The sequence below is a fragment of the Anoplopoma fimbria genome, chromosome 1 (assembly GCF_027596085.1).
Source record: "Anoplopoma fimbria isolate UVic2021 breed Golden Eagle Sablefish chromosome 1, Afim_UVic_2022, whole genome shotgun sequence".
NCBI classification, from domain to species: Eukaryota; Metazoa; Chordata; class Actinopteri; order Perciformes; family Anoplopomatidae; genus Anoplopoma; species Anoplopoma fimbria.
Window position 1 is genome coordinate 7,777,370 of NC_072449.1, and position 13,523 is coordinate 7,790,892.

Below are 13,523 nucleotides of genomic sequence, written 5' to 3' on the forward strand. Positions count from 1 at the left end.
GTGAACAAGAGGAAAACCTTAATTGCGAGCTGTAAAGTGAATGGGGGGGTGTGGTGGGGGAGAATGTGGAATCCATGTCAAGACTTGAAAGCATCCTAAATAGAAAGGTGAACTGTAGGAGCCGATCATGTGGCTCGGTTATATTTAACATCTTAATTGATTGAATGGGAGGACGTGTGTGGCGCCACCTGTAGATTACTTCATAACCCAGTGCACAAGGGTATTGGTTACACGCTGGCCATTTATAGGTGCAGATAAGGCCATGTGTGCATGCATCACAGCATGTAGCGTCAACATACAATGGCTCACTTAGTTAACTGAGTCACGTACACAAAAGATCTGGAAATAGCATTCATGATCAAGAGCCAAGACACAGGCATTTGTGTTTGCAGCCGGAGGAAAGACAATGCGACAATCAAACGAAAGGAGCTTTATATTATTGAAAATGTTCCATCTTTTTTTCTTTTAAAACAGTTAAGTCTTATAGACTCAGAATAAAAAAAATAATTAAATAAAAGTCCATTTTCTAGAAAGAGCAAGTTCAATAGATCTAACATTAAGAAAGGATGGTGCCCTAATGCCGTAAAAGTGGTGCTGGTGGAATCTTTAGCTGAAAATTCTGGAACCTGAAACATTTCTGAGAGCACCATTTAAATATATTTTTGCATATTCTAATTCTTTTTTTTTAAACATCTTTTTTCTTTGTCTTCCAAAATGACTACTAGTCATGTCTGATTTTTTTTTTTTTTGTCTCCTTGCTCTCATCAATACAGCTCAAAATAACTGACATCTGTGAGGAAAAGCTCACATAAAAGTGTACAAATTTAAAAACGAGTTAAAAGTAAAAACAAAAATGTCTCTAAGGCATAAGTTATCAAATCTTCAAATTGGTAGTATCATGTACAAACAACCTGAGTATACATGTGAATTTATCGACATAATTCTTGATCCTTTTTTTTTTTGTTGTAATCTGTCCGCAAATGTGTGAAGAACTGAAGTCTTTATGTGTCTTAGTACCGTCGCCATCTACTATCTTGGTAGCCGCGGTTGCTTCCCTTATCGTCGTGATGTCTGTTGCCACCTCTGCCGTCATGGTGACGGTTGCCACTCCTGTCGTTCTGATGGTGATAGCTGTCCCGGCTGTAGCCTTGTTGCTGATGGCGGCCGGTAGCTGGTTCTTCCGCGTAGCGCTGATTTCTGCCGCCAGCGCCGCTGTTCAACTGCGACGGATGCCGATAGGGGCGTTATCGTGTTGCCTCGAGCCCCCTCCGCCAGAGTTTCCTCCCGCGGGTAGCTGCCTCTGCAGAGGCTTGGAGAAGCCGCCATTTAACTGCTCAAGCTGCTGCATCTGGAGCCACATCATGTTGTTCTACGGATGAAGGGGGAAAAACCAGTAACGTGACCTTCGTTTCATACGGTGAATCAAGGCCAAAAGCTTGTTTCTATTTCTGTCACATTATACAGTTTAGACATTTCATAATTTGCAACAATGGCACATTTCAGCTCGAACTAGCAAAGAGCAGCTCTGACGTTGGAATAAGAACTACGAATTTTGTCACGTACAGTGCTTTGTCATATTAAAAGTATAAAAAGGTTACCATGACATGCTTCTGGAGATTATCGGGAGATGAAAAGGACCTCTGCATTTGGGTCGGAGGAGTATAAGGTGGAGAACTGAACTGGTTTGGGGTCCTGTAAGAGTTAAGCAGACAATTGTCAGATATTTCATCACAAAAAAGGAAAGAACAACATACAGTCAAGTGAACATTCCACACATTGACTACCAAGCACTCATGTAAAATTTGACTATTTAAATAAATCTACGTTGAGTTGATGTTTTAACTCGTGCTTTGACCTTATTTAAACCTCTGTTTTTACTTCATGGGAGATTTCAGGAAGGCAAACGGTTTCATATTGTTTTGACCATAACATCCAACCACACCATAATAATCAATAATGAGTGCGGACACGCATTTCTTTGTATCTCAAGCACAGCACAATCCCTCCATCAAGCATAATGTAAACAAGAGAAGAACGAAGGCAAACTCTGATTAAAAGCCAGGAGATGTCAGAACGTAGCCCACACTTAATTCATCCGTTTATACCTGTCAGCGACATTACCATCTGCTGGGAATATGCTCAAGATAATCATCTTATTGGATGCACCCTGCTGCTGTTGAAGTGTTGAAGTATTGAAGCATAATTGTTCACTGGTAAGAGTGTTGCAAGGATCGGTTCTGTCTTATCTGATGTGACTGTCCATCAGCACTGATAGGAAGCCAAGCCTGACATTTCCAATTCAAAAACGGACTGGATTGACCTGAAAGTAATGTTGCAATCAGGGGATTTTTTTGCACCTTCACCTGAAATTGAGCTCCCTGGTGCAGATGTTTGTCTGTTTGCCATCACTTGTGACCCCTCCATGACTTTGAAGCATCAATGCCACTTCAGTTTGTGTCAATCAACTGAATAGCAGAAGTCACAACCATCTGCTTTAGTTTGAAATGTGATCGTTATCTTGTTCCTCAAATTCTTTTTTTCATTTTTCTCTTTAATTTTGTGGAGATAATGTGTTAGCTGTTTTTTTTTTATAGCTTTTATATATTTTTCAGTTAAGTTGTTTTTGGGTTTTTTGGAGTGAGTGTTCAGTTCAGTCAAATATTGTCAAAGGTCAATGGAGTACACATTTTCAATGTTGCATTGTTATGAAACTTGAGCTGACTGGATTGATACACCTCTACCATGCAGCAAAGAAAGCCACGTTGATCTAGCCTGGTGAAAAGCGTGTTAGTGAAAGCATAAAAGGTTAAGATCAAAGTTGAATGCTCTTTCTGAAACTGGTCTCTGGTGTCGTTTCTGTAGGCCTGCTATCTTTTTGGGTGTTGAATCTACTTTTGTCAGGAACTAAATACATCACATATGTTTTGGCTCGCTCTATTATGTTTTCACATTATTTAAGCACTGGGGAATGCAAGACCAAAACAAAAACATACACTGTATACTTTGAAATGGTCTGATACTGCCTAATTTAACTCTTGGGGCAATACTTTTTCCTGCGAACTCCCTAACAGGCAATGATGCACGAAATTTGGAATGAAACGTGGAAAGGATTACACACCAAGTCTTCTATACGAGTAAATACAGACCAGTCCAATCCCATTTCATGCCACATCTCTTGCCAGAGCTCCCAATTTTTTAAGCAAAGGGCACTGCCAAGAGCATTTAAACATGCATGTCTAAGTTATATTCAATAAGGTGGAAGCATCTTTGGGAACAAATTTAACACACACTGAAAATCTGGTACCAATTACAAACAAGCAGTTGTGTCATTCCTCAAATGTATAAACTTAGCGACAAACTAGGCAACAAGAAAGCTCCATTCACAGCCCAAAGGCATGCATTTGCTATTATAGTACCAGATTTCTATTTATGTTGGAGAAATATGGCACTGCAGCTTGCCTCCAGGTTGTCTTAAAAAAAAAAAAAAAAAAGGTGTTTAATATGTTTACACAAGTTTTAGAAAATTAACCTTAAACTTTAGTTAAAAACAGAAAAAAACAGGTTAAAAACAACATCTTTCAGCTGCTACAGCTGTTTGTTGCGTTACCTCAGATAGCTTGAAACAGCCAGTGCTGTGGTGATGCTGTTGCCACAACAGCCCAACATAGATGTATTTGACTCCATGAGACTCTTTAGTCAACTCGCACGCAGTTTGTTGTGAGTAACCTGTGCTGCACCAAGAAACTCAAAATTGGCAGCTCAAAGTTGAGATGAAATACAACACGTTGACTTTCTCTGTGAAAAATGTGACGACAAAGCAACAGGCCACTTGCTTGACTTTAAATCAGTGCTAGAACCTCATTTTAAGATACAGCTCTGAACCACCATAAGATGAGACTGAGAGGCAGATAAGAGTCAGTAGCTGCTGTAATGCTTTTAATACTGAGAGTAACTAGATTTAGTTTCTGGCGCTGCAGGACAAACTGTCAGTGAAGCATTCTTTACCTCTGGCCATGCGGATTTGGGGTATTCGCAGGACTTGTGTTCTGCGAGTTCCCTGGACTGCTGCTGTGACTGCTACCTATAATGAGGAAAACAGAACAAAACAAACAGTTTATTAAGTACAAATCAATTCCAGTTTGAAAATAACTACCACATATACGGTGCATGTAAGACAATTGTTTACTTTTTTTAGTGTGATAATACATTTTATTTCCACATGGCATTAAAACATGTCAAATCAATATTAGGGTTGCATTTTTACGCTGAATAACAAAGTGCTGTTTGGCATAGATTCAGCGAGAATTGATGCATCACATTTTGCGCTGTATATGTGAAGGCTGCAGTTTTCAGACGGAAACACAATGAGTTTACGTAGAGAAGCAGGTTCGGGAACCCAGGCAAACACTAATGTGCTTCTGGGACTTTAGTCTATTCTAACAGTGATGTTAGACCTGTGTGTGGGCATTTTATTAACTTGTATCCTTAATTGTGTATTCCTTAAAGTCAGCTCAACATGACCACATTCTGACAAGCCACACAAAACTTAATCAAAATTAAATGTTAAATCAAAAGGCTATATAAAACATTCAAGCCACTAAATTTTCTGTTATTTATTTTTTTTAAAAACAGGTCATCATGTAGACATGATGAAGTTTAGACTATGTTAGCCCCACTTTGGGCCATTCATGTATTAACATACATTTGCGTCACAGAGGTTACCATTTTTCTTAAAGTTAATTAACCTTGAAGGTCTTTCAAAAAAAAAAAAAAAGGTTGTGAATGTATCTTTAGAATCTAAGACTCTTCCAAGCTTAACACATATTTCATTCACGGATATACAAAAAGGTTTTATCAAAAAGATCATTTGCGCCTTATCTAAGCCAACATAAAGTGACAAGTCATTCCTCATTCAGTGGAACATACCTCTCGCCTTATAACACATATTTCATTCACTGATTATATACTTGGAAATTTTAAGTGTTTTATCAAAACTAGTCAAAAGTTTGGGCCTTATCTAATTCAACATAAAGAATGAAATAAAAACATTCCTCATTTGTTTTTGTTTGTTTGTTCCTTATGTGTTCCTTCATAGTTTGGATGTCTTCAATATTAATCTACAATGTAGAAAAAAATTAAAGAAAGAAAGAAAAAAAAACATTGAATGAGAAGGTGTGTCCAAACTTTTGACTGGTACTGTACATATATATGGACTCTTGTTTCTTAAATATAGCTGAATACAGTACCAGTCAAAAGTTTGGACACACCTTCTCATTTAACGGTTTTTCTTTATTGTTTTCTACATTGTAGATTAATATTGAAGACATCCAAACTATGAAGGAACACATATGGAATTATGTGGTAAACAAACAAATGCTCAACAAACCAGATTTGTTTTAAATTTAGATTCTTCAAATATAATTAAAGGTGTTTTGAACTGTTGACTGGTAAAAAACCAAGATGGATATAATATATTAAAGCTTTTTGAATCCCTTTATATAAATATTTTTTTAATCGTGGAGCTGAATTAGTTTTTCATCCAGGTTTTATAGAAGACCAGGATTCAGAAGATGAGTCAGAGGAACCCAGTAAGTGTTTCTTTCTTAAGTTATCTTGTTATGAAACCGAAAGTTACTTTAATGACACGAATGTACAGTACCAGTCAAAAGTTTGGACACACCTCTTCATTCAACTACTTTGAAGAATCTAAAATATAAAACATAATCTGGTTTGTTGAGCATTTGTTTGTTTACCACATAATTCCATATGTGTTCCTTCATAGTTTGGATGTCTTCAATATTAATCTACAATGTAGAAAAAAAATAAAGAAAAACCATTGAATGAGAAGGTGTGTCCAAACTTTTGACTGGTACTGTGTATATATATATATATATATATATATATGACACACTCTTGTTTCTTAAATATAGCTGAATACAGTACCAGTCAAAAGTTTGGACACACCTTCTCATTCAATGGTTTTTCTTTATTTTTTTCTACATTGTAGATTAATATTGAAGACATCCAAACTATTCCTAATAAAAAACCAAGATGGATATAAATATTTTTTTTAATCGTGGAGCTGAATTAGTTTTTCATCCAGGTTTTTTAGAAGACCAGGATTCAGAAGATGAGTCAGAGGAACCCAGTAAGTGTTTCTTTCTTAAGTTATCTTGAAATGAAACCGAAAGTTACTTTACACCAATGTATGACGTTGCTCCCTGTGTCTCCTGAACACGACTCTCAGTGTTCAACTCTGGTTAAATGAACATGTGTCCAGATGTAAACAGGGTTTCTCCTCCTCCCCTTCCCCCCCACGCACCTGATCTGAACTGCACATGAATGGTCCTCCCGTACAGCATGGCCCCGTCCAGCAGCTGCATGGCATACGGCACGGACACTTCGTGTTTATAAACTGCAAAACCAAATGTCTTCTGCTTCCCCTCCGGGTCTTTGGGGATTTTGGTTTTGAGGAGAGGTCCTGCCTGCAAAAAAACACCCCCAAAAAACACCAACAAGTCCCGCTAATGAGTCAACATTACCAACACAACAAACGCTAGCTTGCAACATGCTACCTGCTAGCCATGGCTAATGACGACTGCACCTGTACAAACAGCTCGAACAAAAGCTCCTCCGTCACTCTGGTGTCCAGGTTTCTTATGAAGAGCGTCCGGTCCGTTTCCTCCTCTATCCCCATTGTGTTGGAGCAGAAAGTAGCACTCTCAACAGACACAAATGCTAACGTCTAGTGTGTTTAAAAAAGAAAAGAAAAGAAAGAAGCGCTGTGCCAAATATAGCCGGAAGGCCTAGGTACGTAAAGTGAAATGCCGTAAGACGTCAGCTTCTGTCGTAATGAACAGCGGACGCTTTACGACACAAACGGAATGTCGAATCTATGCTGGATATAAGAGGATAGAGCATAGGTTATACTGCAAACAAAGAAAAATAAGATAAAATTAAATTTAAAAAAAAACAAGTATTATAAATAAGCAATAAAAAACAGTAAAGAATCCACAATAACTGAAATAGTATATGTACAGACAGAAAAACTATTATAACTATAATTGCACAGTGTATTTGTATTGCACAGGTTTTTAGTGTCATGTGTCATGTGGTCTACTGGGAGCAGAGTTGGTTGTGCAACCTGACAGCAGCCTATATATATATGTTCTACCTTTTGCTTTGAGAATAACTAATTTGGTTAAACTCCAACCACAAATGAATGGAATTTTTTTTAAAATTATGTTATAATACATGGCATATTTAATATTTGGGGACTAACGTTGTTTTGGGCCTAAGTAAACAACCATAGACAGTATATGAAAACAACACAGAACAGGAGAACTGTTGAAACATCCTGTGCGTTCAAATACCCTTACTTCCATACTATTTACTATGCAATAAAAATATTAAGTATGTCCCAATACATAATAGCTGCGTTTCTATTTGCATACTTATTCTTTTTACTTTTAATACATGCTGCACCTGCCCTTACATTACATTACATTACATTACAGTCATTTAGCAGACGCTTTTATCCAAAGCGACTTACAATAAGTGTATTCAACATAGGTATTCAAGAGAACTACGAGTCACCAGAAGTCATAAGTGCATCTCCTTTCTTAAACAAGCATCTAAGAGCATAAACCAGAGCAAAAGTACAGTGCAGAAACAAACTAATACGAATACAATAAGTGCAACAAACTAATACGAATACAATAAGTGCAACAAACTAATACGAATACAATACCTTACAAAGTATGTATTATTGCATGCAGTGTGCATTCAAGACACAAGAGTCCCAAGACACAAGAGCGAGATTGTGGATTGCATTGCAAAATGCGAATGGATGCAATAGTACATGCTGGTATTTTTGGCATAGTTATTGGTAACTTGTAATTTATATAATTAGTTTTGTAGGGGTGCAAGTGATTTTTTAATTTTCAAATAATCTAGCAATCCATTTATTTAGATTACAGGACATGCCAAATGATACCCAAAAAATACAGAAAAGCACAAGTATTACTAATAACATTAGCAATGTGTCCACTCTATTCATGTGTCTCTATAATCCATGACTGTGTGTCTGTGAGTCAGCACGGACAATACCAGCACCCTGAAACGGAAACAGCTAAATTAAAAACCGAAACCGCTGAAATTCAACCATTTATTTTGCTGTTTACACCTGGGGTTTTCCTACTGAGGCATGTCACAGTGCCTTCCGTGAGAAACTTAGCCACAATAACGTTATTGCTGGCCTCCAAAGACAAGTCAAACAAGCTCCACAGAAGGTAATGCGTGTTGCAATATCCTGATTGCACCTGTTTTAGGGACTGTATGGTTTTCATTGATTTTCATAATTTGTTTTAGTCTCCTGTTTGTATGTGGAGCCCACACTGTGCACTGACATCTGCCTTTGGTAAGGACAGATGCAACTTTAACTTTGCTAATATACAGTCACTCTTCTCTTCCATGCCTTATTCAGTTTCTTTGACTGCCGGGCTGTTGCACACAGATAAGGCTTTATTTTTTTCCCCTACCCTGTGGCTTACTGATTGGTGCAGGGACTCAAATGCCTGGAACCAAATGCCTCTGGTGGTTGCGACATTGCTAAGTGTGGAGGTCAAGCGAGCGGCGTGAGAGGCTTGACTTCCACCCTAATCGGATAGGCCACGGCGTCTGTACTCCATATTAATTAGATCAATTTAAACTAATGATTTTCTCCTTCATGCCTAGGAAATACCCTCATAGATTCTGGTCTAAGTAGGATAAATTGGGATGGCACATCAGAGACATCCTGAATCTTTTACTTTTTATGCTGTTTAATTCATGAAACACCAACGTGGACTGCGTGCTACAGTCATTATAGACGACTCTACACCTTGCAATCTCTATGACATATTTATTCCAGGCAAAGTTCTTTTTCCATCACTTATATTTCTCACGTGGCAATAAACACTGCAATTTAACACCAAAATCTGTGGCTGTCATCATGTCCAGTGGGACTTTTGCTGACGTGAATAGTTGTTAACACTTGACGTAATGGATGTATTGGCGTTTTCCAACAAAAGTCTTGTGATTTGAAATACTGCAAGGTTGCAATGGAAGCAGTAAAAAACGCCTAAACCATAAAAAACCACACCTGTGCAGTATACTGTTTGATGACTAAAGCCCCTGAATCTATTTTGGGTCCCCTTACATTGCCATCACCCCATACATCTCCCTGATGTATTCCCTCCTCCCTTTTAATAACCATTGGATGGAATTCAGGAGAGCAGTGTGGAAATGGAGGAGAGGGGTGAGTAAATTTGAACACAAAACAGGCAGACCTGCTGTATTTGTAAAAACCCCATTACTGCCCACAAAAACGGACTGACTACAAAGCCATGAAGCCTAGTTTAGCTTTGCCATTAACTAAAGGCATTTTGCTTTAATTTTTTTTATATAGAACTAGATTCAAACATCAATTATATCTCTTAACAATAACCATTTCATTCATTACTCTGAGTACTGCAATGCTTAGTATACTAGCTTAGGAACTTAGCTATGCTGAAGAGGCTGAAAAGGAGCAGTAGATGGCAGCATTGATCCAATGATACAGGCCAGTGTTGCATTAGTGGTGTTTGATCTCTGTGGGGATATCAGATGGTTGCTATGTACTGTGGAAGAAAAAAAAACAGTGAATTTAAAGATAGTGGTTGTGTTTTTTTTTTTTTATACGGAGAAGGGAATTGGATTTGATCGTCATAGGAATATCATCCTTTCATGTTTCTCATATAGCCTGTAGCCCTCTTTCAGCTTTCTTATAACATTAAAGGGTTCTAAATGGCTTGTTATGGAGGTGGTATTGTTGTCCACAAGACTATTTTAGAGCATTTCTATTTTTCAATCCAAGCAGGAGTTCCTGAGTGAAAGTCAGTGGTCCACAGAACAGATTTACATTGCACACTTCTGGACTATTGGAATATGACCATATTCGGTCACTATGAGGCCTCTGCTTCTGTTCATGTCTGTATCATAACATTCAATATCTTGTTTTCCAGTTTGCATACAATCTGACATAGGCCTACTGTATGGCTGACTTTAAGATCTTGGGTTGAATGCTAATAGATCAGTGTTTTGCATCAAATGTCTATTTATGTATATTATTTTATGAATCCCATTCAGATGCTCAAGTTTAATGTACCATAGAAACTCACAGAATTGCCTTACTTTCACCACATGACACCAAGACATTGACAAGCAGGTCACAGTTATGCCATTTAATCTGTCTGGAAACAAGCAGCGCTCAAGCAGAAAACCATTGTGCTAATTTATAGCAATTACAGAAACCCTTTCGGAGCTAAATATGAAACAGCGGTATGCGCTTCAGCTCGAAAAACACATCACATCCTACACTCGCCGCCATTAACGAGGGTGCAACAGTTCCTCTTTTTATGACAGTTTTTTTTTTTTTGGGATGCCTGCACACAAGACTTGGCCGCATTGTTTTAATTAATAGAGGAAGATTAAAAAAAAAAAAAAAAAGCATGACAAAATGGGAGCAATGCTCAAGGGCAAGATGGTAGCAAGCGAGCGTTCACGGAGGGAAGAAGTAACAGGGCCGCACCCCCAGAAATAGGCCACCACCAGCCACCCCTGCTCTGGTCAGATCAGGGTGAAATTCTCAGTGCTACTGTAATGAGGCTACACATACACACACTGTATGCTCACTTCCAATTATGACCTTTGGCCCGGAGGGTTTGGTGGGACTGTGAGGTGATTGACTGGTGGCCAGACACATCCTTCTCCTTCAACAACATCCACCCTTGCTTCCGGCTCTTAGCTATACACAACACACCCTTCCGCTGCCCTTCCCTCTTGTTCATTAATATTCCTAATTCATGCGGAATGAAGTGATTCGGGATCATTAAACGCACATGAATATTAGTCGGATGAAAGTTTAATTAAGCCATCCCTCTTTGGCAGTGTGATGTCACAGAGCGGCTTCCCATTCAGTGCATCCAGTGCACGGTTTAACGGCCTGTGCCATCTCATAAGTGCTCAGTGCTTATCTAGCAACAACCTCCACCTAGACGCAGTCTTAATTTACACCTCCTGTGCTGCTGGATGGACCCAATTGCTGGTAGACGGGGGTTTGAGTGGTTCCTATAGTTCCGGTGGCCATATGTGGATCAATCATACTTAATTCAATATAGCAGGAGAACCACTTTTGTGGTGGATGTCATTTATTATTTAGTACTGCGGACTATACATATAGGCTAGGCTGGCTTTTTCGATTGTTGAGTAACTGGTATACGGCATACATTATGTGTCTCCAACGATAGAAGTGTGCTGTAGGTAATATATGCTGAGTCCATATATAAAATATGCATATGATGTGTTATGTCTAGAATCCTGTATGTAACAGTGTAAGATTCTTAGATTACAGCACGGGTCTGAGCATAATGCAGTAGGAGAACGGCTACATTGTACACAACAGAGTAAAGCCTTGCTCTTCTTCTCCCCAGCAGAACAATAATCATTTCCAATCAATTCGATTCCTACAAGTTTGCTTCAAATACTTAGTGCAGGACTTTGGTGAAATGTTCTGTCCTCCCTTTGTAAGACACATCTGATGAAGTGACTCCCCTCTCTGACACACACACACAGACAAGAGCTCATCACTGGCAGCCCGCCACCCCGATTCAACACCCTCCTAAAAGAAATAGATGCAAAAATCTTCTGAGGGGTGTCCGAGGCGCTTTGTTTCTTCGCAGTTTTCCTCCCACGTTTCAACATACTTGTTATCCCAATATCGCCGCTGCATGTTGCTGCCGCCCTGACATGCTGTGACTTCATTTTCATATCTGCAACCCCCCTCTAGCGTTTTGTTTCCCTCCCTCAAACACACACACACACACACACACACACACACACACACACACATTAAGGGAGAGATCCATCCTGTTGCTACAGTGCTGCAGTGCTGAGTAGCAGTATCAGAAAGAGAGAGAGAGAGAGAGAGAGGGAGATGTCTGGCATCAGCCCCACACCACAAAACGGACTGCGGCAGGGCATCCAAAGCCCTCTTTTACTTTTCCATCACTTAACTCAAACAGCACTGTCTTATTCCTCAGTTCTAGAAGGTGTCCAATGACTAATGTTAACGTACAGTATATGATTAAAAGCGTGGAAGCACTGTATGTTGCAATAAAAAGAATAAGGGACATATCTTTGTACTTTTTCCTCTACCCCGACCCTCTCCCATTACTTCTTCCCCTTTAACCGTTCCAAAAAAGTGAGGTGTCAGCACATTTCAGATGGCCAGGCTCCCCCCCCCCCCCCCCCATTGCCTGCCTGTTGAGGAGCAGAATCGTGCCCTCTGCCAAAGGTGCCATATGGAGGGTGTTTTATGGCCGAGGAGGGGAAATGGCTGTCCTAAAGGAATAATTAAGAAATAGATCCCCACGGTATAAAGCTCATCACATCACAGATCTCCAGCCACTCTGGATGTTCCATCCCCAAACTCCTCTCCAGTCCTCTCTGCTGCTCCTGCTGCTGCTGCTGCTGCTGCTGCTGCTGCTGCTGCTGCTGCTGCTTTTTAAAGCCTCAAACACCTCCAGAGAAGTTAATGAGCTCTGTCAAAAAGGGGCTGCTTCTCCGGGTTTCTTTTTTGGGTTTTTTTTTCCCACTCTTCCAAAAGTAAGCTTTTGCATTTTCCCCACTTCATTATAATCAACAGTGGAGTGTCCCATATTCCTGCTGCTGAGCAGAACATGCCCTCAGAGACAGTCAATATTGCAGCTTATAACCTATAACTTTGAGCTCAACCCCCCGAAGAAGAAAGTTTTCCCTTTGAAGATCCTCATCACTATGGTAATCAGCTGATCAGAGGATGTTATGCCAACTCCTTGTGATGCAAATATTTGCTTTACATGCAAAATCTCTTTCTCTAATGCACTTGAGTTCAGGCTTGCACTCTGACTGCCTTTAATTATGTAATTGCACAGAGGAAATGACACTCATTGGATAAAGAACCGTAGAGTCAGTCAGAGCAACATCTGTAATGTCAGTATATTGAACAAATTACAAAGGAACTGGAATGGGTTTATATTTTTAGTGTTAGAGTCGATAAAGAAATTCCTCCACTCAGACATGATAACACAGCTGTTCTCTAATCAGAGTTTCTCTCCATCAAACGGCATTTGAGAAGCTGGAATTTCCCTATTCCAGTGAAGCGGTTTATTATCATCCTTGTATTTTTGTTGTGGTTTAAAACAAAACTCTTTGCATGTCACAGAGTTAAAATGTTATATAAATACCTTTAGGTTTGGACTAAAATTGACACCCCCAAGAAGGATATGATGCAAATAATGCATAGCCTTGTCATTTATTTGGCTGCAAGGGTGTTTATGGAGAGCGTACCAAGGTTATAATCTTGTGTTCATGGTGTAAATTAATTTCTTGCAGTAGGTTTTAGGGATTCTTGAGTCAAATGTGGATCTTATATTGGCATAAAACTGCAGAGCTAACCTTCAAAT

At 39.3% G+C, this 13,523-nt stretch overlaps 1 protein-coding gene across 1 annotated transcript; it reads right to left on the bottom strand.

Annotated features, from left to right (window-relative positions):
- Positions 1-675: 675 nt before the first annotated feature.
- Positions 676-6,876, bottom strand: rbm7 (RNA binding motif protein 7). The gene is given in 6 exon segments (XM_054600951.1): positions 676-1,243; positions 1,246-1,369; positions 1,599-1,692; positions 4,006-4,081; positions 6,323-6,485; positions 6,605-6,876. Coding segments are annotated over 6 exon segments (783 nt in total). The 5' UTR covers positions 6,698-6,876; the 3' UTR covers positions 676-1,010.
- Positions 6,877-13,523: the final 6,647 nt, after the last annotated feature.